The sequence below is a fragment of the Gavia stellata genome, chromosome 6 (assembly GCF_030936135.1).
Source record: "Gavia stellata isolate bGavSte3 chromosome 6, bGavSte3.hap2, whole genome shotgun sequence".
In the NCBI taxonomy this organism is placed as follows: Eukaryota; Metazoa; Chordata; class Aves; order Gaviiformes; family Gaviidae; genus Gavia; species Gavia stellata.
Genome location: NC_082599.1, coordinates 24,433,795 through 24,459,890, shown reverse-complemented (window position 1 = coordinate 24,459,890; position 26,096 = coordinate 24,433,795). Strand labels below are relative to the sequence as shown.

The 26,096-nt window shown below is 40.7% G+C and overlaps 1 protein-coding gene across 1 annotated transcript; it reads left to right on the top strand.

Annotated features, from left to right (window-relative positions):
• The first annotated feature begins 15,531 nt into the window (after positions 1-15,531).
• SRI (sorcin) lies at positions 15,532-24,764 on the top strand. The gene is made up of 8 exons (XM_059818517.1): positions 15,532-15,604; positions 16,847-16,930; positions 20,250-20,319; positions 21,066-21,109; positions 22,173-22,320; positions 22,478-22,591; positions 23,060-23,118; positions 23,773-24,764. The coding sequence occupies exons 1-8, from the start codon at positions 15,554-15,556 to the stop codon at positions 23,797-23,799; spliced, it is 597 nt and encodes a 198-aa protein (XP_059674500.1). The 5' UTR covers positions 15,532-15,553; the 3' UTR covers positions 23,800-24,764.
• The last annotated feature ends 1,332 nt before the right edge of the window (positions 24,765-26,096 follow it).

The window sequence follows — 26,096 nt, the reverse complement described above, 5'->3', positions numbered from 1 at the left end:
CAGTTGCACAAAGGTGTTCAAAGGCCTTGGGGTAAGGAATAAAGTGGGATCCTGTCTTCAGCCAGCTGCCTGGGCTCACCTTTCCCCATCTTTTGTTTGCTCCTTGGATGCTCACATAAGCAGATCTTTGCTTAGTCATCAAAGTACGCTGAGAATGTTGTTGTAGAAAAACAGGATCCAGCTGGGATGGTGACCTCCTGTTAAATTGCAAACAGACGATCTGACATCCTCCTTTGCGCTGGAGAATAAAGAAAAGGCAAAATATGTTTGTTTTTATAGGAAGAGAATTGCTCATTATCTTCTGCCTCTCTGTTGTTCTCCTCCCTGTCCATACAGAGGATAAACATTTGCAGATATTAAAGTATAAGCATGCTATGCTAACTAGTATAGCTAACTGTATTTTCAAACAAGCACTACCAAGTAGATTTAAAAAGAAAATAACTATCTGAATGATACTTCTCAAAACATTCGTCAATGATGGAGGATTTTTTTAGTTCTGGACACACATCCCCTCTTCATGTCATCCTCTGGCCCAGAAAGAACCTGTTCTTAATATCCAAAAGAACGGTAAAGGAGTCTGGGATATCAGCAATTGATGGAGCCAGATTTCTTTGAAATGATTTTGGCACCAAGTACTCTTATTAACCAGCACTGGTGCATATGTCATACTTGGCATGTCATAAGCTGCAATGCATATGTTGATGTAGGTCTATAAGGAAGTTTTCCTTGACCTGTCCCATGATGGAGTAGTACCCCATTTCAAGCTTCCGTCAAAGATTTTCCATGTTAATCTTACAGAATCATTTACTGCAGAAGGGATTAGGTATGGGATCAAAGGGCATAAGTGACAACACTGTTGAGAGGATGCCTGTAACACCTCTTTACAGCTCCCTAAAGAAGAGGAGAGAGAGGCAGAAGCAGCAGCGAGAGAGGAGGAGAACAATACAGAAAGAGAGAAAGAGTATGTGTGGCTTTGTGTGTATATAGGTAGAAGAGAAAGGGACAGATAGAGCAGAAAATAAGTAGGAGCAGCCTGAGTGAATACCTTCTAGATTTGCCATTTTGAGGCCAAATTCTGGTCTCAGTAACAGAGTTACTCCAGATTTATTTTATTACAAATAGTAACAGTTCCAAGACACTGATACAGATTGGGGTTTTTTTATTACTTCTTAAAGGATTTATTTTCGGGGTTTCTGCCTATCCCAATAAAGATCTAAAAACCGCCCATTTCTCTCTCACAGCTGAACCTATGGGTTGGAGTTTAAACTGCAACAGTCATGGCAAGTAATACCCACTTAAAAGCTATGCTTTATGAAATACAAACATTGCAAATGCTCCACCTCCTTTCCTCTCAGCAAAGAGGCTCCTGTGTGTCTCTGAGTGCCTTCTGTTAAAGGGAAGGACAGGCCAAACCAGGTCTTCTTTGCCTCGCTGAGAATTAGTGCAAAGTAACTGCGCCTGACTGAATACCAGCTGTGTGTTCACTCACTACTACACCATAGTCTCAAACATGCACAGGACTGTAGCTCCTGCAGGAAAGACAAAAGAACTTCTTCAGGGACTGGTATCACCTTGCTTTGTTACGCTAAAACACAGGCTGAGATTTACTGAAAATGCTAAGCGGCTAGGTACAATTTGCTGTTTACTCCAAGGATACAGTGCCAATATCTGCTGCATACAAATCAAGGAGACAACGCTCTTTGTTTGCACGGGGTGCATGTGGCAGCTCTCGGAAGCTGATCTAAAGCCCTCACATCCAAAGGCAGAAGCAGGCTCTTCATTGACTTCAGTAGATAATAGGTCAAATCTCCAGCAGCACTTGTTTTTCCAGTCTAAGTGAGGGATTTCAAATCCTGTTATTCTTGGGCAGCTGGAAGCAGTTGCTTCACAAATTTACATATTTGTTTCTTTAACATCGTAGAGAAAACAAATTCCTTCAGTAATCTTACATGATAGTTAAACTAAAAGCATTCAATGGCAGTACTTTGAAAACAACAGCCAGTGCTATGAAAACTGTTGGTAGCATGTATATATTTCTCATGGCTGAGTTCTTCATATTTTAATGGGGTTTTTTACGTACTGACAAAGCCTGGTCAGAGAGGACATCAGAAGGATCATGAAATGAATTTTGGAAAGGATGTTTTCCATATAGTTCCCAGAAGCCAAGAAGAGGCTTTATGTGCATATGTACATAATGCCATTCTAAGAATTCCTGCAGGAATAAAGCATCGATTCTCAAATCTACTTCTAAATCAGAGTCAACATTTAGAAAATAAAAATTACAGCTTTTTAAATAAATGGTCACATGGACTTCGTCACGGTAACAGCTAAGCTTGGATTTCGTTGCGTAAGAAACATTAATTCTGATGGAGAGCACTACAGCATAGTTTGATTTTTAGACCACCACATCCTCTATGATGTGGCTAATTTAACTTCCTTTTGTCTTTTTGTTATACCTAGGTAATATTCATTTCAACCAAAAAAAATGCACTTATTAGTGAAAAGAAAGTATTTTAATTAATTAGATTTACTTGAGACAGTAATGGGATGTTAGACACGCACTGGTCCAAGGGGATGCAGCTCACACCACAGATACTGCTGGATCTTGAATCATGGAGATCTGAGCAATCCTTTTCAGTTCTACCACACCACACCGCAAGTCCTGAGATCTGCAACTTATTTTTGCTCTGCAGCATGACCGTCTGTCAGCCCTCTCTGCCTTATCTAACAGTCACCTCTCATTCCAAGACATGACTGTTCATGACCCAGTCTAGAAAGCCCCTTTTTTCCAGCATGTCAGGTTTTTGCAGCTTTGCTCTTGTTACCTACTATCAGACATGATTTTACAAGAGCATCTCTTGTCTCAAAACACTGGTGAGCCTCTTTGATTCACTAGTCCAAATAATGAACTGGTGAATAGTATGAAAACACTCAGGAACTATGTAACCTTGTGTTCAGCTGCTCTTCCATACTATGCTTAACATACTTAATGAATCTTTGGTGTTCCCATAATAGCCACACACTATGGAAGCTTTTCTCTCCTACAGAGACTCTTTTTTTCCAGTGCATTATACATGCTTCTGTTGTGGATCTCCATTTGTATCTCTAATTCCTGACATTAACATGAATGATTTGGTCCCTGGAGGAAGCTGACATTCCTCAAGATATTTTTTTTTAATATATCACCATGATAAGAAAAACTGCACATCTCTTATTGTTGAGCATTGCCTTAATTTAATGTCCTTGAATCTGGGAATCCAGAACTGACATACATATTAGCTCTGACAAGACTAGACCCCTGACATATTATTTTTTTATAAGGAACCTCAGTGCTACAAAAAAATACACTGCAGAACCTTGAGAGGACATGCACAGACCTCAGATAATTGCATGAAACTTAGCTAACGTCTCCAAATGCTGCAAACCAGAAGTGGTAACGTTTTGTTTATACAGCTTCACACACATCCTTTATCCCTGTCTCTCTTTTTGCTTCCATATCCAGATTTGCTTGTTATTTGAGATTCATTCAAATACAGCCCATTCACTATGCTTGCTTCTCTTCACACTTGCTCAGATTTAGTCTAGGAAAAGCTTAACTGCCAACAGTAGACTCAAACTATTAAACATCAGCGCAGAGGCCTTTCCTAGTTTATTACCAATTAAATTTTTTCCCCAGTTTTATGGAAGATGAGAAAGCGTAGTCTCTATAGATCTCTCTTTAGAGACTTCAGAAAATAGAGAAATGAAGAATGGAAAAATGTAAGTTATTGTAATATGCTTATCATTGCAGGACAAGAGTGGTTGAACACTGCTAGACCAAAACAGAATGTCCCAAAACAGGCATGTTTGGGACACATTATCTATGAATGAGTGCTGGCACAGAAGGAGGGAGGTATTTTCAAAGAACCTTTCTGGAGAAAAGTATATGGAACGGAATTAAAACATTTATTAGAATGAGAGAGAGAAGGAAAGTAGGAGAGGAGAGGAGAGGAGAGGAGAGGAGAGGAGAGGAGAGGAGAGGAGAGGAGAGGAGAGGAGAGGGGAGGGGAGGGGAGGGGAGGGGAGGAGAGGAGAGGAGAGGAGAGGAGAGGAGAGGAGAGGAGAGGAGAGGAGAGGAGAGGAGAGGAGAGAGGAGAGGAGAGGAGAGAGGAGAGGAGAGGAGAGGAGAGGAGAGGAGAGGAGAGGAGAGGAGAGGAGAGGAGAGGAGAGGAGAGGAGAGGAGAGGAGAGGAGAGGAGAGGAGAGGAGAGGAGAGGAGAGGAGAGGAGAGGAGAGGAGAGGAGAGGAGAGGAGAGGAGAGGAGAGGAGAGGAGAGGAGAGGAGAGGAGAGGAGAGGAGAGGAGAGGAGAGGAGAGGAGAGTAAAATAACAGGAATCTGAGGGGTCCTTTGTTTCTTCGAAAAGGCTTCATGTCCAATAACTGACCTTTGCCTCATTACCGCTGAAATGCATATTACAACTCACACCCCTGCATATGCTAATGAAGATTATAGAGGTCATGCTAAACATATTTGACTATAGCACTCGTCTCTCCACCCAAATCATGCTACACGTCACATATGGGGGGGACCTCATAGTTTTGGGGATAAAAGACAGAGAAAATGATTGTTAAGGTGGGAGAGAAGAACCTCGATACCTGACGGATCAGTCGAGGGGCTGCGTTCTCTTCCTCCACCCAGGCAGGGATGCCTCTCTGGGTAAGCGCTGCGCCTCTCACCCTCTGGGTGAAAGTTATCCCCGGGTTCTTGTATTACTGTCAAGTTTGCTAGCAATATTAACCTTAATTAGTAGCACTATTGTAGTTAGTGAATTTATCAATGGCAATCTCAAATCTGTTTCTGTCTCTTTCAATAAAATAACTAATTTCGATTTTTGTGCATCTGCACAGTGCAAGTCCTTTTGCTGGGGCTCTGATAAATGGGTCAGTGAAAGTCCTGGGACTCTGACAGACAAATTTCGAAACTGCAATCCTTTTAATGCAACAATCACGCACAGGACTTACATGGCTCAGTAGTGAATATAGCTGGAAAAATTGTTTCCCTAGGGGAAAATAATCAGGAGAGATGCCAGTGTCCAACTGGCCAGATACAGGACAGAGACTGCTTAATGGACTGCTCTGTTTCAATGCGAGACACCATCATCTTCATTTTATAGTTAAAGAACTGAAGCAAAATCAAACACAGGATCTCACTGAAAAAAGGGTAAACCATTAACGTGGCATGAAAATTTGAACCAAAGGAAACCCTACAATACTGATGAAGAGGAGAAGTGAGAGCTGGACAGAGTGAGCAGAGCCTGAGGAGGTGGCTGGAGGGGTAGTCCCTGGGAGGAAGGAGGGGACAGGGCAGCTTCCCCCTCTCTGCTTGGCTAGCAATGAACCAGAGCTTCGGGAGCCCTGGGACAGGACAGACGCGGCGTCCCCATCCCTCAGAACCGGCCCAGACACTCAGAGGCAATGGATGCAGAAGTAATTGCAGGGAATTATGTTAAGTACATACAGGATTATAGTTTGTTTGTTTTGGTTGTAGCTTCTGTTTTCCAATCCCGTAAGTAAAGATTGGAAAGCAAATCCCATCTTTAATTGGATTGGCCTAAAGGTCAAACCTGAAGTCACGCTGCAGAAACGCGCATCTTGTTTTACTATCAAGCCTGCTTAGCATTGTTGAGATAAATAAATCCAACAACTTAAGATACTCAATCTTGCCAGGGCCTGAGGGATACCTCCTGTCCAGTTACGGAAGTCTGAGAGGGATGAAGGGGCTTGTGCAGCTACATGCTGACTTTTGGGACAATACTGAATACCCAAGCATCACTGAATACCTTGAATCACTGAATACCTTCTAGCATCTCTTCTTCAAACAAACAGACAAACACCCATGTTCCCTGGCAAAGCCGTCTTCCCTGTCTTTTACAGAGAAGCTGACACTTAGATTCACACTTAACTGTCAAGACAGACATATCCGAAGCTTCTTTAATGATCCTTGTGTCAGTGACTCATACAACATCACATAGGAAGTCAGAGGCAAGGAGAGGAATTGGACGCATGTTTCCTGAAGCTGAGGGTAGTTCTCTAATTATGAGGAGCTTTACAGATTAGAGAGCCAGAAGGCAACCTTGTGATTAGCTATTCTCTCTTCCTGCAGAACACGGGCTGTAGACACTGCCTGAATTAATTCCTTTCTGAATTATCAGGAGTTGTCATATTTTTCAGTTCACAGACCCCTACAAATTTTCCAACAGTAATGCAGATTGCTGTAAAGTTTAAGCTTCCTGACAACATGCAGTTTTATCCTAGTTGCCATTTGTTACTGCTGGCAGGTAATCCATTAAAACAGGCTGAAAACTCCCGAATTAAAGATATTCTGAAAGAACTGCTGAACTTCATTTAAACATTAGAAAACTCACCACAACTTTTTGGCAAATGATTTTGACAGTTGATTACCCTCACTTCAATATATATAATAATATATATACATAGCCTGAATTTTTTTTAACTGTAGTATTCAGCCAACACAATTTTATGATTTTCATGACTTATCTGAAGTGTCCAGAATGGTGGCTATATATGGAACATATATATTGCACCAGAGGAGAAGCTCAGGTGTAAGAAGAAAAAGTGTGATTTTTTATATATATATATATATGTATATTTTTATGGAGAAATAGAAATCATACTGGTCCTACTGCATATGTGGAAATACAGCCACACACTAAAGTCTCTTGATGATAACAATGAAAGATTCAAGGTATTGCCAACTACAACTTTTTTAATTTTAAAATTTAAAAACCTAAATAAAGTAAAAAACTAAAAATATTAACAGTCACCATGGATAATCTCAAACTTGAACATACTTTCACAAAAAACAAATGCTAATAAAAAATTGTTAATAACACTGTGAAAACAGCTAGTACGTTACCTGCAGGTTTACAGTTTTTGTAGCCCACTCTGGTAAATTCATATGGAGAACAACTACCACATAAGCAGGTTTCTAGAGAGTTTCTCAGGAATTGGTTGCAGGCCACCATTATACATAACAAGTCTAAACAAATACAAAATAATCACTGAGGAAATGTGCAAGCTATACTACCCTGGAAGTCCTTATGAGCAATGAGGACAGATACACATGGAAGCGATTCGATGAATGGTGCATTTTCAGCCACAGCACTGTTGAATCCAGCTCTGCAGAAGGTCATTGTCGAGGAATAAAGACTGCATGCCATACTTCCAGCCCAAGGAGATGTAGCCTGGAAAGCACCGGCTGAAAACTGTTCACAGAGGGTCTTCTAGGAAGGGTTATGAACCATGTTCAAATATGCGAGGGGAGTGGGAAAGGGAGGACAGGAGAAAGATCTAACATGGTCTTGTGATTTTCTGATGTACAGGGAAGGAAAGTTACTCAACTGCTGCAGAGAGCAGCGGCTGCATACCCTTTCACATCGTGAAAAGAACAATGAACACTCTGGAGAAAAGTCCGTTACACCAAAAATGGCATAAGAATGTGGAAATATTCCTTACATTTACGGACTACAGGAATTTAATTCCTTCACTTCTGCAAAAAAAAGTTAGAGGTGAATACAATAAAACATACCCCGGTCATTATCTAATGATGCAATTTCATAATCCAGTAACTGCAGAAGTGGGAAAAAGCAGCTCATCTGCTTTATAAAAGAGCAGAAAAAAATGCAAGCTATACAAACATATGCAACTCTGGCATTGTTTAACAGAGCAGCAGGTGTGAGAGAAGTACACAGGGAGTGTCACAAAAGCTTCAGATAAAACCACAGGTGTACTTAGGCAGCTTTGCCTTGGTTTAAAGCCGCAACTCTATTTAATGCACTCTACCCACAGGCTGAGAGTAAAGAAACTTGTTCAATTCTTCCCAGGTTTAGGTATTTGACATTTGACGCTGTTGCACTTATTTTCAAAGACCACACATAAGGAAATTTATGGCTCCATTACAACTTCTCTTTCCAAAGAAAAGAACATGAAGACTAATAAGCTGTAAATGCTTAGGTTAGGAGAAGTATTAGAATCATTAGAGAGGCAAAGCACAAGTATCAAATATCATTATCCCAGCATGAGAAAGATACAACAAAAATGCTTGGAGTCAAAGCCATACAAATTTAGATTACAAATCTTCTGGTTGTGCGTTGAAGACAAAAACAGTGAGAATAATTATCCTCATGTTATCAGGTGTGTATACTTTAGCATGGGTGGATTCACTGTCTCTTGCAAACATTAGACCAAACATGGATGCTGGTGTGGATGCTTTAGTCAAGCCTAAGGGACACCAGCATCAGATGAAATGTTAATTGCTTGTGTAACGCAGAAGGTTACACTGCATCACAAAGTACATGTTTATTCTTTAAAAAGTGGGAATGAGTGTGTGAACGCTACCACTTGCATACCTTTTGCTTATTCTTCTGAGGCTTCCTAAAAACAGACAAATGAAAAACCGATCATGCTGTTTCATCATCTGCTTCTTTCCCCACATGGTTATGAGAAAAAAAAGTGAAGAGTTTCTTAAGTAGGTCACTCTAACACAAGCACAGAGTATGTGCAAATAAAGAGCCATGGATTTTCCCCTTAGCTATCTGGAGAGAAGTTTCAGTGAACAGTCCAAACACTTTCTGTCAGAGATGTGCCAGGAAAAACAGTAAAAATAAATTCAGTGGAAAATACAGTAACAACACCTTCCTAAGTAGGGATGTTTAGTTTTAGAAAATACATAATAATAAAATTAACTAATTAAATTCAATCTGTTACCTATGGCAGAAGAAGCAAGGTAAAAAGGGATCACAGTGCAAGAACTGGGTGCCGTGCTAATGCACTCTGTGAACATGCCTTAAATCCCAATCTTGTATGTAATAAATGCTTAAATAAGATTACTTCTGCTGAATATTCATGCTGTAATTAGTTGAGTTATGGAAGTTTTACCTAAAGATTTTACAAATTAAATAATTGGAAAGACCCAGAGGGAAAAAATAGCCTTGTTTACAAGGAGGTGAAGAGGTAAGGACAAGTGTTCAAATGTAGACAGAATCAGAGGCATCTGACCACTGTGACACCCTGAGCTCTAACTCCTGCATCAGAAGAAAATCAAGTCCCTCTCTTTGGATACAAGGTACTCATACCTAATGTATATCTACATTGAAGACAACTTTTAAAATCCGATCTTTCAGCCAGGACAACAATATCCCTTGGAGGTACAAGCCTCCATGTTTTATTCCCAAGAGGAAGAGGGCAGTATTTGCAGAGAATTGCTTTCTGACTAGTTTTATTAACAGAGTTCATGAGGGAAACAAAATAAAGCACTTAATCCATACTCATTCTCCACCCCACCTCCCTCCACTCACTTCTTAAGGAAAGCAATCCTCCAGAGGAAGCAGACTTATTTACTTCTTAGATAGAAAAAGCCTGGCCACTTCTACAAGCATGAAGGTAGACATCTGTGACCTCCTCTCCCAAGCAGGTTTTCAGCAGAGAGCTTCACAAGACTGTTCACTGATTCAGTCTTTGCATCATCAAAAGTGCCTGTGCAAAATAGGACTATGCAGGTATAACTCACTGTGCCTACTACCAGTGAAGAACTGGGGCCCCTTAAATCCAAGATAACAATGGTCATGAGCAATCAAATAACCATCTTACATGTCAGAACTACTATGGAGTTGGCTCTGCGTATGTTCACAGTTTTACTAGACCATGGCTTTTAGGGGTTTTTTTACCAGTCTTTAGTATTTTCATTAGCCTCCACTCTAGAACATGATAAGAACACTAGTTTTGATCGGTATGTGAAATATGTATGTGAAAGGCTGACAAGGCTTTGCTGTGTTAGATTTCGAGGTATTATGCTTGAGCTAAATCCTCAGAAAGCCATACTAGCTGTTAGCTAATAAGAAAGGTGATGAAAAGCACTGGAAATGAACGAAGACACAAAACGTGTGGATGAAAGCAGAAAGGGAAGAGGATGGGAACAGTCTCAGAGAGTTATACAAACACCCTAATCCAGAAGAGTGTGGAGATGACTGTGGTTATCCACAGCTTTGTTGGCTTCACAAGGGCTTTAGCCAGCCATGGGAGCCCAACCATGGATCGGCACTGCCGAGACTGGGCTCCCACATGTGAGAGCAGCTCCAAGCTTCAAAGGGCCTTTTTTTTAGTGTTTGCTGCCACCAACCGATTGCTCTAACTGTTGCGTGAATAAAACAAAGGGAATCAGAAAGCTTTGCTGTAAACTTGCGGAGTGCTCTTAGACAGCTCAAGGCCAATTCATTCCTGGATGTAACGTATCAAGCATGCACAACACAAATGCAAAACAGCAAGTGATTAGTAGCATCTGTAAAGATTCCTGGAGCAGGTAGATTATATAAAAATATGTATTGTTGTTAATGACAATACACAGTTATCAGAACAGCAAAAAATAAAGTTCTGTAGCTTTTTTTAATTAGAGACCCCTAAACTTCTTGACGCAAAAAGTACAGCAACTGACAGCCCATCTGGTCTGTTTACCCCTTTGCTTTCTCATAAGCCCTATGCATAGTTTCAAACAACATATGTGGATGTTTTTACTAAGAGGTGATGTAGAACCCTTGTTTTATTTTCCTGAAAATTCTAATCATTTTACTGAAAGAATAAGGAAGAATCACCTATCATGTACATGTTAACAAAGCATGAAGGGATTTAGCTACAAAAGAACTGGACAAGAAAGAAGCACCAATAGACAATAAAAAAAAGTGTAAAATACATCTGACAAATCTGAAGTAAGAACAATCTGTATAGCATCAGCTGTCCTGATAGCCACAGTACCATGTCCTGAAGCTCGATGCATCAAATATGAATATGTTTTCGTACATTATTATACATAGCTGGCTAATGATTATCGACTTTATTTGACTGATCATGACCTCATGTGTAGACAGTGCTCACTCTTTCTAGGTGGCCAAAAAGATTTTTCCCACATCACATAATCTTACCCCCAACAGAAGGAGGAGAAATGTTCCCCGTGATCTGGTCCATATAAGATATGGCAAAATGGAATAATTTAAGTGCCAAACTTACAGATAATTTTAGAAATTACACTGCTTAACCAACCTAGTTATTTAGAACTCTCATACCCAAACATTTAGATATTAGCCAAAAACTTCAGAGTGGATTTCAAAAAACATACGCTAAGTTTTTTTCCAATAGAAAAACCTATGTATAAACTCCTAAACCACTGCTAGATATTTAAAAAGGGAGTTTGGCACAAAGAATGGCGCCGGAATATTACAGCTCCTATTAGAGATCAGCCCTGAGACGCAAGCAGCTGCTCCCGCAGCAGGTACCTGTCGCCTGCCTCGGTGGGTTCCGGGTCTACCTTTGGCAGAGCTTATAGTTTGTACATGGTAAAACCCGGGTAGAGGGTAGAGAGCCATCAAGTGTGGGCTGATGTGCCCGTATTCGATGTACCAGTGCGACATCTGGTGGGCACTTCTGGGGACAGCAGTGGGCTGATTCAATCTTCGGCAGCTCGGAAAGGTCACAAGGAACGAAACAAAACGAGCAAAAAAGCGAGTATGAGGAACTAGGGAAAGAGCATGGGCTATACCTGTGAGAAAAAATATTTACAAAAGCCACAGCTAGAGGAAGAAATTTTGTGTTCACTGGTATTGCTTTAAGAATGTACTCAAATATGACAAAATTTTGTGACAGGAACGGCAAACACATCTCATGTTGGCCGCTTGGGGATGTGTGTTGCAATATTTGAGGAATTTTCAACACACATCCCACGTAGTAATAGAAACAGTAACCAAAACAGGCACCAAGAGAGACATCATAATCAGGAATGTGATTTTTCTCCACAGGGTGCGGCACATCTCTTTCACTCCAGGCGTGCTGGAATTGTCATTTCCTCAAATGCTAGAAATCCCATTGCATCATTTGTGGTAGTGGGGCAGTTAAACAAGCAAATAAAAAAAACCCCTTTATTTTCCTGAAGTCATTTATTTGCATGCTACTAGGTGAGTCACATGCAAACCAGCCCAAGACATCTCCCCACTAATTCTGCCAGTCTCATCGATTATGGAAATTACAGAGCAGCAAACGGAGATGAATCCTGTCTGGCGAAAACAGAGCAGATCTGGATCCTGACCCCATGTTATTCAACCAAAAGATTAAAGGAGTTTGCATGACTTGCTCTCATTCTCATCAATCTGTTTTAAATGATCCGAGTTTTCAGTACTGAAGGTTTTGAAATAAGGTACATGGTAAAGGAATAAAGATCGTTGTAAAGTGATATGCAAAGTAAGCAGAACTATAAATGTCTTTTCCAAGTCACAGGCATGTATCACTGTTATCTTCAGATATCTTTCTACTGTAATTTTAACTTTAGTTAAAGACCATCTTGGGAACCATCCAACTACAAGCTGCGAGATCTTAGAAATAAACGTTGTTACTGAAAAACAGCATTTTAGCTTTAGTTCTGTAAAGAACTCATGCCTGGGGAATGCACAAACTTCTATATTTATAATGAAATGGATGTGGTAGATGGTGTTATTGTACTGCATTGAATAAAAGCTGATTGTTAGCCTCAAAAATCTCAATATCAAAACCTCACTAGCTGCACCATCCACAATTAAGGTTATCTTGTCTTAGGCCTTCAGTGATACTCTTGCTGTGACCAGATTTTAAGGCAGTAATGCTCTATTACTACACTCCATTTTTAATTCCTTCTTCACATCATTTTACGAAGAATCCAGCAAAAGCTATGGAATGTAAAATGAAAACATAATTTTCATTTTCTGAACAAAATTATTTTTCTTAGGTCTTTTCTTAGAAAAATATACTGAATTATCTCAAAAAAAGGCAATATTACTAGCATTCTATGTTGCTTGACTTCAGTCTTCCCACTAGAGGGATTACATATTCTTTGAGGTCTGCAAAATCAGTAGCTATTTATTCTACACAGATTTCTTGCTGGTGTATTTCTAATGCGATGATCTTATTGTAACTTAAAAGGTTACTGTATCTCAGTAGTCCTTCAGAAGGCAGATGTGTACTCCTTAATCTCCTCGAACAGCCTTCCTTTGCAGCCTTCCTTTTCCTCGGATAAAAACTTAATAAACAAATGCACCAGTGCAAACAAAATGCCTACCCAACAAACCATATAAAATACATCACTTTGTTACATCTGTCTCCTAGCTCTTTTGCTTATGTGTGGTTGGATTTAAATATTTTTGCAAATACTGAGTGCAGTGTTCATTACCAGTAGTCTCAGTAGAAGCACTGCAAACGGAGAATGACTAGGTATTTATGCTGGGTTCAAGTACAAAAAAAACCCCAAACTTATGAAACACGTCTACCTTTTCTATACAGCTGCAGTTGTACAGTTTTAGTATCTTTATCTACCAACTAGTCTGAATCTTATCTGTTTTTTTCTCACTAAAGCAGTTAAAAATCCCTTCCTATTATCTTCAAGCTATTGGCAATACATACACACTATTTGACATTTTGCTTATCAGTGTATAACTCTTCAAATCTTACCACTTATATTCTTTGCCACTTATTTTCAATCTTTCCAGCCTTTAATATTTTTATCAGTGTACCTAGAGCCTATTTTAATTAGGAAGGCTGCTTGCCCAGACGTTAATGTATGTACTCTAACAAGGTTCAGCACAGTGCCTCCAATAACCTACACTGCATGTGATTAAGTCTGGTAAATAAAACTATTTGACCACTGCACAGTTTTATGTAAACAGTCGCTTATTCAAATAGTCTTTGTGAGATAGGGATTTCTTAAGCCGAAAAGCTAGCCGGAGTCGCTACTTTTTTTTTCTCAGTTGCCCTGAAAAGATGGGCTTCGTATAAGCTATTCTGTGTGATGAAGGTATTAAATAATGATTTGTCTCTTTCATTTGGCAACTCTATTGAATATTAAAATTCACAGAACACCACAGTACTTGTTTTCGTGTTACTGGCAACTATTAACAGTATCAGTGTAATGGGTGCTGAAATAATAAAAATATACGCTATATAGATATTGTCTGAAAGCCCTGTTTACTGGATGACTTAGAGGCTGAGAAGAGTGATTCACTCTTAATGAAAAGTTTACTATAAATTAGTGTGATTGATAAGGTCCTACACAAATTTGTAAAGTTCTTCAGAAATTATGCTAACAAACAGAAAATAAAACGTTATGCTTTCAGATTTCTGACAGTAGGCCATTTACCCTGCAAGGCCTCCATCAGTAGATTTGTTTCAGTCACACAGGCTCTAGCAAATAATTTCTCATCTCTTGCAATGTGATTAAATACCTCTCAACACGAGGAAGTTCTGTTACTCTGCAAATAAACAGTTCAGCTCAGACCGAGCTGTGGCCGTTTCAGCTGTTCTTGCGTCCCGGGGTACCGAAGCGAAGGCAGAGTCGGTAGCGCTGAAGCACGGGTTGCGCCAGCGAGTTCCTCCAGCCTGGAGGAGGCTGTGGGACCACAGCTGAGACTCCTCCAGCCCATCGCCAAAACCAGGGCGGCCTCGGACTGAGCGCTGCTGGGGGGACCCAGCGCAAAAGGGCTTCCTAGCTCCAGTAGGACGCTGGCGTTCCCCCTCGTTCCTGCTCCAGAAGAAATTTGGACATACAGACCCAAGGGAAAATTGTACAGCTTTCCGATTTTCTCTGTCTCTGGGACCAGGGATAGGTGTTCAGACGTTGAAGAGGAAGATACAGCGCCAGTAAAAGGAGGACATGTTTAACATAACAATGTATTCTGTGATACACATGATATATATGCACGAACTACTGAGTTCATGGGCTTTACGGCCTTTTTGTAAATCACGAACGGGTGATTTTAAACTAACTTGACATCAACACAGGCGATTCCCCGGTGAACATTTCCAAGTGCTTTCCAAACGCTTTAGTGGGTAACAGCGCGACACAGACGACCACTTCCACAGGAGGGGCAGTCCCCGGGGTGCGCCACGGACGGGCCGCAGCAGCACCGCCCCTCCGGGCTTCCCGCGGCCGCGCCTGCCCAGCGGTGCGGTGGTCACCACGGGCGCTGCCTCCCGCGCGCCTCCGACGGCTGCCGGCAGGGACACCCCGCAGGCGGGCTGACCCCGCTCCCCGTCGCCTCCACAGGCCTGACGCCGCAGCCTCCAGCGGCCGCGGCACTCCCCGCCTGCGTCCCGCCCTGACGGGGGCAGCACCGCCCCGACAACACCGGCGGCGACAGAAAACGCAGGGGAAGGGGCCAACCCGCCCCTCCAGCACAGGCGGGCGCCGAAGCAGCGCTGCACCGCCCAGTTACTGTGGGGAGGAAAAGCCGCCTCCGGGGCGGCGGCCTGTACCACCCCGATGGGGGGGCGGGGGGAGTTGGAGGGGGTGGTCCCTCAGCTCCCGACGGCACTGTCTTGCACTGCCCGCGGCCTCGGTGACTGGGGGCAGCCGCTTCCCCCGCCCGGGTGGCAGAGATTCCAGCTCCGGCCCTTTCCGGAGCCTGCGGCCCGTGCCGACACCCCCTTCCCGGTCGGGTGGTTGCGCCCGGGCGAGGCCGGGCTGGCAGGAGCCGTGCCAGCCGAAGATGGCGTTTCCTGGGCAGCCGGCGCCCGGCGGCGGTTTCTACCAGGGCGGGGTGAGCAGGGGCTGGCGGCGGGATAAGCCCGGGCGGCGGTGGCGGGCGGGGCGCGGCCGCGCTGAGGCTGGGCCTGGGGTCGCCATGGCGGCGGGGCAGCCTGGCTGAGGCGGGGGCGATGGTGCCTGCGGCGGGGCGGCCCCTTCCCTGCTTTTCCCGCCCCCTTCCCCGCGCACTGCCGGGGACCTGAGGTGCCCCCCGGGCCGTCCCGCCCGCGGTGAGGGGCGCCGGCCTCGGCCCCCCGCCGGCCCGCTGTGGCCCTGCCCGAGCGCGGGGCCACCGGCAGAGTTGGGTGGTGCGCGACTCTCGTCCCCGCGGTGCAGGCGGGGGGGCCGCTTCGCCGGGGCGGGGGGGCCATCGGCTTTCCGGCCCGCGCGGGGAAGTGATGAGAGGCGCGTTAGGCGGGGCTCTGCCCGGCCACCCCGGCGGCCTGCCCACCACTGCCCCGCGGGAGGTGCTGCTGGAGGCAGCTCGGGGTTCCACCCGCGGGAGGGGGGAGAAGGGGGGCGTCGTATCCTCGGCAGGTGCTGCTGGTGGGCGAAAGTCACCTCTGGGGGTGTCGCTCCCCGAGTCGGCTCCCCACGCAATCCCCTGAGCGAGGTCTTGTGTCTAACGTTGTGTAAAGCTGCCTTCGCTTCGTGGGGCCGGTAAGTAGCGAAGCGGCTTCAAAAAGCAAGGTACACCTGATCGAACTCTGGCCATCTCCAGAAATGGCATATTCTTGTCTCGGCAACAGATGGGTATAGACTCTCTTCCACTGATGATTGGTTCAACTCAAAGAGGATTAACTTACATCATTCCATGATTTTCACTTAAGAATCAATTTTACTGAAAAATTTTCATGCTTAATGCATATTGTTCCAAGTATTTTCCCTAGAGATCTGTCTTGCTCAACTTTTTTGAAGTGGAAAGAAAAATCTGCAGTAGTTTTATCTTCAATACCCCATGTTCTGCTAGTAGACTAAAATTCAACTTTGATGAGATACACCATACTGCATCCACATCAGGGGATTGCTCCCGTGCAAGTTATTACACTCATCTGCTTAAATTATAATAAATGAGTATATCGATACCAAGACTGTGGGTTTGTTGTTTTTAAAGAATTTTTTTTGGTTGATTTGATTTTTTTTTTGCGTGTTGTGTATATAAAAACACAAGTTGATGCTTAAGTACAAACACTGCAGTTTCTTAACAGTTAACTGAATCATTGATTTAAATTTTTTTTTTTCTTGATTTCTGAAGTATGGAGGCGCTCCAGGAGGGCCAGCATTCCCTGGACAAGCTCAGGATCCTTTGTACGGTTATTTTGCTGCAGTAGCAGGGCAGGTAAACTTATAAAATGTTATTTATGTCTTGGATTTTTTTTTCTGGGGAATAACTTCTATGTTAGCTTTTGGAAAGAAGAATGCTTAATATTTGCAGTGAGGAAAACTGTTTAAAGTTTTTAAAAAAAAAAAAAACACAGAATGGTTTTACTTGGCCTATCTGCTATACCATATAGCTATATAGACACAGTAACTATGCAGTTTGAATAATGCTGTTGGTTTCTATATAGTGTGTGTATGTTTGTGTAAATGCATACACATATATATATATGCATGTATGCACTTTGTTTCCTGTATAAGTATGTACAGGGACTATATTGTTACATGAAATGTTGTAACTGAAATGTGGCTCAGCTCTGGGTTGGCGAATGCTGTGAGTTTCAGGAGTAAGAAGCCAGAAACAATGGGAAGTATGGGCTCTGCAGATGGCCTGGCTGACAGTAGGAAATGCTAGTAAGAAAGAGATCCTTACATGATCTTAATAGACTCAAAATGGAAAAGCAGTCTTGAGTTGTGCCAATATCTGGGTTTGCTGGCAGGGTAGAGTGATTATTCTTCTAGAGCAAAAGGCATTCACAACTTTAATTTAGGCCTTTCTTTTTTCCTCCCTGTCATTCTGCACTGCATTTTTAATTTCTTTCCTGTAATTTTGTGGCATATATTGCTTTTTGTATGATTATGAATGTTACTAGAAATAAGTAGTTCTTGAACTATATTACAAGTTTTAGCAGCAAAGTTTAGGTTTATTGAGCTGAAGTTCTGTCTTTGGCCATAGGTATAGCTATTTATTGCACACTTCTAGGGTGTGTGCAAATCTAAAACTGTGCCCCTGCATCTGTTACCCACAGGTAGACATAACCACAGCATGAAAGTTTAAATTAGGTAATATTAGCTGATGTTTAAAATCCTAGTTTAAGACTGTAATTTGGGTTATTTTTGTTCTCTACGTTATTCTTTTGAATCTTACAGTCTACATACTCCTTCTTTAACATTGCTTATGAAAATACATAGATCATGTATTTTTGTATGAAAGGAGAACACTGGAATGACCTATGTGTAGTGAGGCAGGCCTCTCTGGTAAGGTGGAGCCCAAGCTAAATTCTGTCAGCTGAGCATGCTGACAATTTGCCTGCCAGCTGAGATGCCTCTGCATCCAGGTGCCAGCTGGATGTGTGCCAGGAATCAGCAGTGGAGCCAGTAACTGATGCAGGAAAAATAAGTAAGCTCCTAGTGTGAAGAGAAAGGGAGGTAACAGCAAACAGGATGCAGCCCTGTGGAGAAGTGGCAGGAGCTGGACCTCAGCAAAGCATAGACCATCCCCAGGCTTCTCAAGTGAGGCATGGTTACTGAAAGCTGGGGAACTAGTGAGCTAATGGGTATGATCAAGTTAGTACTTAAGTTAGTACTCCTAAATACTCTTTATTTGTAGAAATCATTCCTTATTGAAATAAACTGGGTAGCTTTTGAAATGTTATTCCTGGAATTGGAAGAGTCAGTTTTGGAGACCGGTGGCTGTGCAGAAGTGAAAACCCCTAAAGGAGACAGTGAAATGGAACAGTTGCTTTTACAGCCGTCCTTGCAAGTCTGTAAAAAGCCACATCTCACCGTTTTCCGTAAGGGCTTATTGTAGAATTAGTGAAGTTTTTGGCTATGGTTTGCTGCTCTCTGTGTTGTTTTTATGCCTATATAACATACAATGTTATCTCCCAGCTTCCCTTGAAGTAGTCTACAAGAGATCTTGTCTTAGATTTGAGGAATTAGTTGTCTTTGTTTACAGAAGAAAGTCAAAAGTATTGTTTCAAATATTTATTAACTTAATTGAGTCTGTCTTTGTAGGAAGTAATAATTTTCTTTTTTTAGTCTGTTCGCAAAGCCCCTGTGCCTTGTCTAGTTTAACTGCTTAAGGTCTACATAAAACCAAGCATCTTTTTGGTAATGTTAATCAGGATTGCAAATCATGCTTTTCTGTCTTCCTGCCTATTTTAAAGTTATGCGGATCCTGCTTTTGTTTCAGAAGGCGCAAGGGCTTTGAAGAGATTTGTTGCTTAATATGCATGGCTACTTCAAAAAAAATTTTTTTTTTTAAACTTTCCTGGGAATGTAAAGTTTTAAATATATCTGCGTAGTTAGACAGATGGAGTAGATTGGAAGCAATTTTGGGTTTAGCTATCATTAATTTTCCACAGATCAACAACAATGATCTTTTTTTCAGACCTTGTCAAATAACATTTACCACATTAGGTAACTTGTCCTATAAATAATGATACTTCATTTCTGAAAGTTACCTAGCTGTGCCATTCCCACCATGCCATTTAGTAGCATATATCTGTTCTTAAAAAAAAAAAAAAAAAAGAAAGAAAAAAAAAAAAGCTTACTGGATTTGAAAACATTAGGAAAATGCTGAGGCATATAAATTTGTTTCAAATATAAAGCAATTCTCTTTTCCCTATTTAATGCTTTACAAAAGTTGAATCATTTTTTATATCTACAGATATAATGTTCCATCCTCAAATGAGGTTAAATTAATCTCAAACTCTCTGTGAACCGAATTCCATGTGAGGTGCGTGAGGAATGTGACCTAGAATTCCAGCTCCACTTTTGACAGCTCATTGCTTTCCATGAATTGACAGTTGCTTTCTCTATTTGGCCCTGAACAGGGTGCATTGGAAGTGAGTCATTTTCCAAACCATGCAGATAGGTATTTTTTCTGGGTGTGTTTTGGGTTTTTTTCAAAGTTCTTTGCTTTCTGCTTTTGTTTGTTCTGCTAACAACTTACTACTCCCCAAAAGCCACAGTTTTTTGGATTTGTAAGTCTTAAGGCTGTCTTGGGAAGAGGGTATGTATGATCTGGGTTCTAGGTTTCCTACTGTAGCAGTGAGATCATAAACGTATAATCTAAAGTGACATCAATACCTACTAAGTTAAAATTAGTACTTTAAGGAAAGCTGTCTTTTTGATCAAAATTTTGCACCTTGGTTTCTATGCAGCTGGCTCTCAAGTATATGCTACCAATATTTGATGTGGGTTTGTTGTTTTGGTTTTTTTAAAGTTAAGTTTAAAGCAAACCTGCCAATCCTGTTCATTTTTTAGTACATCACTAGATGGGAAAGCTAATGCATATTGCAGAAATATCAGCTAAAGAAACATCATTACAGATACGGGTTATAAATGGCAGTTTCTGTCATAGAGCAGACAGGTAATCAGTTGTTTTTTGAAGCAGTAACTAATTTAATGCCACTGAAAAGGGAGTGGGTACTGGGAATAACCAGCCTGGGAGAGGAAATTAAAACAATAGCTGATGCGTCTTCTGTTATCGAAAGGATGGACAAATAGATGCTGATGAGCTACAGAGATGTCTCACCCAGTCAGGGATTGCAGGAGCATATAAACGTAAGTTAATGATTTAAATAAACCAAAAAAAACCCCAACCCTAAAGCATACTAATTCTTATGCCATCTACTAGAAAACACTTGTGGTTGTGCCTTCTGCAGAGGTGGGGTTTTTTTTATTATTTGCATGGTGGAAGGGCTTTCTTTTCATATGGACTACTTTGAAATGTAAATTCTCTGTATTCAGTTCTGTGCGTATAAGACTTCCCTTCTCAGCCTCCTTAGTTCCCCACTGCGGAGCCGTAGACTTGGAGAAGTGTTTTGTTTTGTAATGGACAGCCAATTCTTAAAAAGGTGTTTCGCTTTCTTTTTAAATTGAGCTTTGATATTGACCAAAAAATTACACGGCAGGACTCCTCTGTCCGGATACCTAGTGTTCAATTCACAAAATCGAGCTTCTCTGAGTAAAACTGGCTTCCTGAAGTGGTGTCTGTGGTGAAATACAAATTACCACTTTCACTGAAACCCAAAACCTTTATGGATTGAGATAAGAGCAAATTAATTTTAAATGTAACTTGAAATGCCTCCAGATTGTCTGCTGTCAGTTTTTCTAACAAGTAATGATTAAAAGCTCTTATTGGATCAAAACATGGTATGGCTGTATACAGTGGAAGCAATTATATAATATTTTATGCATTATAATATCAGTATATAATAAAAAGCAGTTTTAAATGTTACATTTAGACAAACAAAACTGAAAACCATTCCTTTAATGTAACTTAATTTTCCTTCTTCTAATTTTAACAGCTTTCAACTTAGAGACTTGCAGACTCATGATCTCAATGCTGGATGTATCCTTTACTACGAAATGTAAAACATTTTTGCATTACATAAGCAAAGATGAGAAGGTGCCCAAAATTTGGGAAATGCTTTGTAATTCCCATTCAGCTCTTACTTGATAAGTATTATGATCATTGTAATTGGGGAACTACAAAACTCCGTTCTTATTCATTTGAATGAAGTAATAATTCTTCATTCATACTGAATGAAGTAATAATTCTAATAAATGAGGCTCTCGGTGACTGATCTTCTCACAACAAGTGGTATCCCTCTAAGCCTAGGGGACTGTTTCTCCATTGAACGTATGAAGAGTCAGGTCTGGCAGCCCAGAACAGTTTTGTGCAAATAGCTCGTTGTGCTTTTGAAATTGGACAACACTGTAGATGTCTTTTCTAATGAATTAAGCATTTGTACTACACAGCCTGAATACAATCTAAGTCCCCCTAAATCCTGTTCCTTGAATGAATCAGGTTCGAGTATCTAGTGAGATGGTATATGGCATTCAGTAGTAGGACCTATGAAGGACTTAGGTATACTGTGCAGGGTTGGAATCCGGAGAGTTTTTTAGTCAAAATTTAAATTGTCATGTTCAGATGTTTTGCTGTTTAAAAAGAAAAAAGCAGAAACAAAATGGGAAGGGCTGTTATCTCACCTTGAACAAACTGCTGAGATTGTGAGAGAAATTGTATTATTCTAATTTAAAGTAATTTTTCATTTGGCATCTATTTTTATTTTGGATATGTATTTTATTGGTAACAATTACACTGCGTCAGGTAAGAGAGAAGTGAGTGAATTAAGTTAAATTCACAAAGAGCAAAAAGTTTTATCTGGTTTTACTGAGAAGTAGGGAAAGCAAGTTCTCTGACCTTTGGTTTTGGACAGTAGTATTATCTCTGTGCAGTGGGATGCTGTAGTTAGTTTTCTACCAGAAAAATTAATAATAGTAAAATTGTTAATATTACCTTCAAGAAAGAGTTTTTAACTACAGATGATGAAAAAATACAAATTCTCATTGAAGAGAGGGCTTTTTTTTTAATTTAAGTTAAGAAATGCTTTTCTTAGCTTTGGAATCAGAGGGATATGTCTGGCACACTGGGATTTAGTGAGTTTAAAGAACTCTGGGCTGTGGTCAATGGCTGGAAGCAACACTTCATAAGTTTTGACAACGATAGAAGTGGTACAGTGGATCGTCAAGAACTGGAGAAAGCCTTGATGAATATGGGTAAGTTGTGAAATGTTGCTTCTGACGCTGACATACAGCATTTCCCAGTACCAGTTATCATCCTGCAGTAACTGACACATTAGATTTCCAATTAAAAATGTGTTGGATTCTGTTAACTTACCTGTCTTTTCAATACAGACTTTTTATTTTCAAATAGGATTTAGACTGAGCCCACAGGCAGTGACTGCAATCACAAGGCGATACAGCACTCGTGGAAAGATTACATTTGATGATTACATTGCCTGCTGTGTGAAACTCAGAGCTCTCACTGGTATGCTGGATTATAGCCTTGTTACTATCATCCCCGTAATATATTTTTATTTAATAAAATCTAATTACTCAGTTATCTTAAGTTCAACTTTAACTTTTATGTAACGCAAAATAGGTTTCTTTCAATAGATTTTACAAGCAGAACTGGGACAATTATAGATTATAATTTTTTTAAATCCCCATTGAAAAATGGACTTAAAACTAATGCAGGGTTTATTCCAGAGACTAGAAGAGTTATGTTATCAAAATTGGGAAACTGTACTTATCAACAGAACACAAAGGGTTGTATATAATAAATATGAAAATGAAGAACGTGAAATTAAGTCTTGGCGCAAATTGCAGTGTACTTCGAGTTCTCATTCAAGTGACTTGGGGAATTTAATGAAAGTACCATGCATTTTAAAAAAATTGATTAACTGTAATTCTTCTTACCTGGTTTCTGTTTTGTTTTCTTAATGCATTTTTGCAGAATGTTTTAGAAGAAGGGATACATCTCAGCAGGGTTTTGTGAACTTCCAGTATGATGATGTAAGTGAACTTTAAGTAATCAGTTAAAGTTACAGGGTAAAACTGAAGAAAAACTTAAAACTGAAGACAAACAGTAATGACTTGAGTTTGTGCCTGTCTTCCCTACACTTGTGATGTTACCCAAGAGCACAGAGGTTCTGGGGTTTGTTGAGTCTTGTCTCAAAGTTTTCACATATTTTATAGAGTTCTATAAAATGTTGTGCATTTTTTTCTGGACTCCTTACGAGTGTGGTTCAGGAAGATCTAAGAGGCTACACTGCTTGCTAGCATCACTTTCTGTGACTTTTTTTTCTTCTTTTGTTTTAAGGCTTGGTAGGCATTTTTCCCAGGAAAGCTTGGGAGAGGTGCGGTGAGGATAAACACAAATCACACTCAGTCAGGCTTGTAGGTCTTGGCTTCCTGGACGCATCTGTGCAGGAAAGGGAGAACACCAGATTCAAGTGTTCCTGGGTTTTTTGTTGTTATTATTAAGGAGATGCTTTGTTTTAATTAACTATTAGCTAACTTTCCTATTTAGTTTCAAAGCTTTGTTGTTCAGTCCATGAATGGACTGAATTTGTTTACAGAAAAGGGTAGTGACAATGAGTATTTTAGGAGAAAAAGTGAAAACTTGTTCTCTACCATACATCTAATAAGTGGTTATTCTTTTTTCAGTTCATACAGTGTGTTATGAGTGTCTAAATCAAAAGGAAGCAAGCCGTGGATGATCACAATTAACATTCCAGTTTGTGTGTTGCTTTGCCAAATCTTCCAATGATTGTGTATTTCAATATTGGAAATTGCATATTTTATGAAGGTATCGCTTTACACACTTGCATTTTTTTTTTATTTTGACAATGACTATAAACTACTCCTGTACTATCATCTTTAACTCTCAACCTGTGACTATTAAAGATGTTTTTATTTTCATAACTTGCAATTCACTATGTGTAACTTAAATTATGCAGATAGTAAGTTTTTCTGTAGTGTGTTTACTTTTTTCCTGTGATTCACTAAACCAGTTCCTGGAGTGAAACTTACCTTTTTCTGTCTTAAACAGTATCATGTGTATGACATAAGATGATACATATTCTTTTGTCTTTGACAGCATAAGACACATGTACAAACTGATAGAGCTTTTGGAATGATCATTTTATGCTGGTCTGTTAGAACTCCAGTAGATTTAAGCTGCTTATTTTGACAGCTAGCTGTTTTCAAGATGCACTCTGTGACACCATGCACTGAGTGCAAGACTACCTGTTAGAACTTCAGGGATGCAACAAAACACAGCAGAGAACTCTCTTCTAGCAGTGTGCTCTTGTATAGGGGGCTTTTGTTCCACTAAGATGCTTGCTCTGTTTGTGTCACTATATAAAACACTTTTAAACGTACAAAAACTACGCTGTGTCAGTTTATACATTAACTTTCCTTTAACAGTGAACTTCTAAGCTGACAGACTTCAGTTACATGTAAATTAATGTTTCTATCATCTCCTCCACTTTAAACCCTAACAAGTTGCCTTTCCTGCCTCTATATGCCAACTGTAGGGCCAAACCCCACTTTAAAAAATTCTTGCCAGATTACTATTTCAGATCACAGCAGTTATTACCAATGCTGTAGAATTTACAGGAAAGCAGATACAGAAAGGCAGGACTTTTTTGCCTGAGTTTTTTTGTTTGGTGGGGGGTTTTGGTTGTTGTTTTTTTTTTTTTTTTTTAGGGGAAGATTAACATTGCATGGGAAAAGAGAGCAGCATAACTGTAACAAGTTAATGAAAATTCCATTAATTTTGGTCACTTCTGCCTACCACAGTGGAGTGATAGATGTTCTTTTGCTTGTAATGCAAAGAATGCCAGAAGAATGGTAAAAGGAGTGTGTTTCTTATATTAGTGGTTTAGAGCACTTTTGGGGAGGAGCCTTTGCACTAAAGAATGAAAGCAAAACTATACATGCTATACATGTGTCTATATATATATATATATACACAACTATACATGTATATATAGATACATGTGTATATGTCACTAGACAAACAACAGAAATAATCATCAGAGCAGAAATCTTTCTTCAAGATACTATTTTGTACCCTAGCTTGCTAAGAATACTGTAAAATCTAGGTCTCTAGTTTCTGGGCTATAAATTCAAAGCTGGCTGGTCTCACCTAAAGAAGCAACTAGTACTTACTACTTAATCTCCAAGGGATTCTGAATTTGCTTCTAGTTTCATTTCAGAAGCTAGTTCTCTTTCTTTTCTTTTCAAAAGTACATTTTAAAGGCATGGACATGATTATACTTCCACATTCTGATAATTGGTACACTGTCCTGTTGCACATAAAGTTGGGAAACAGGCATGGAATGCTACAGAAAGCATTTCTAACATGGCCAAAGTCCCTAAAGGTTTGTCTGACTTGAAGTAGCCAACATCAGTTCTGCTGTAGTTCAAAACTTTGACAGCTGACAAAGTTAGTGAACTGAGTGTGAAGCAAAGGCTGTTCTTCCTGTAGGGTTTTGATTAGACCATTTTGCATAAATACAATGTTCATCCTTACACTGTTAATTTTAACCCAAAAAGGATGGGACATCTTTACCAAAATGCTTATTGCCTTCACAACATTTCTCTCATACTTTTGCTTAATTGTGTTTCTGGTCTTGTACTGGGTTTGGCTGGGATGGAATTTTCTTTATACCAGCCCAGAGGGTGCTGTGTTTTAGATTTGTGACCAAAGCAGCATTGATAACACACCAGTGTGTTAGCTGTTGCTGAGCGGTGCTTGCACAGCATCAAGGTCTTCTCTGTTTCTCACTCTGCAACCCCAGTGAGCAGGCTGAGGGTGGGCAAGAGGCTGGGAGGGAACGCAGTGGGGACAGCTGACCCAAAGGGACATTCCATGCCACCTAACTGTCATGCTCAGCAGTAAACCTCAGGCAGGGGTGGATAGGTCTCTCCAAAGTAGCTGTTGTTTGGGGAGTGGCTGGGCATTGGTCTCCTGGTGGGAGGTG

Bases quoted from the DNA above. Each gene is read 5' to 3' on its own strand.
- SRI (XM_059818517.1), top strand. From the start codon at position 15,554: ATGGCGTTTCCTGGGCAGCCGGCGCCCGGCGGCGGTTTCTACCAGGGC. The intron at 16,931-20,249 runs GTAAACTTATAA...TGTTATCGAAAG, and splicing joins TTGCTGCAGTAGCAGGGCAG to GATGGACAAATAGATGCTGA. The intron at 21,110-22,172 runs GTATCCTTTACT...CTTTGGAATCAG, and splicing joins TCATGATCTCAATGCTGGAT to AGGGATATGTCTGGCACACT.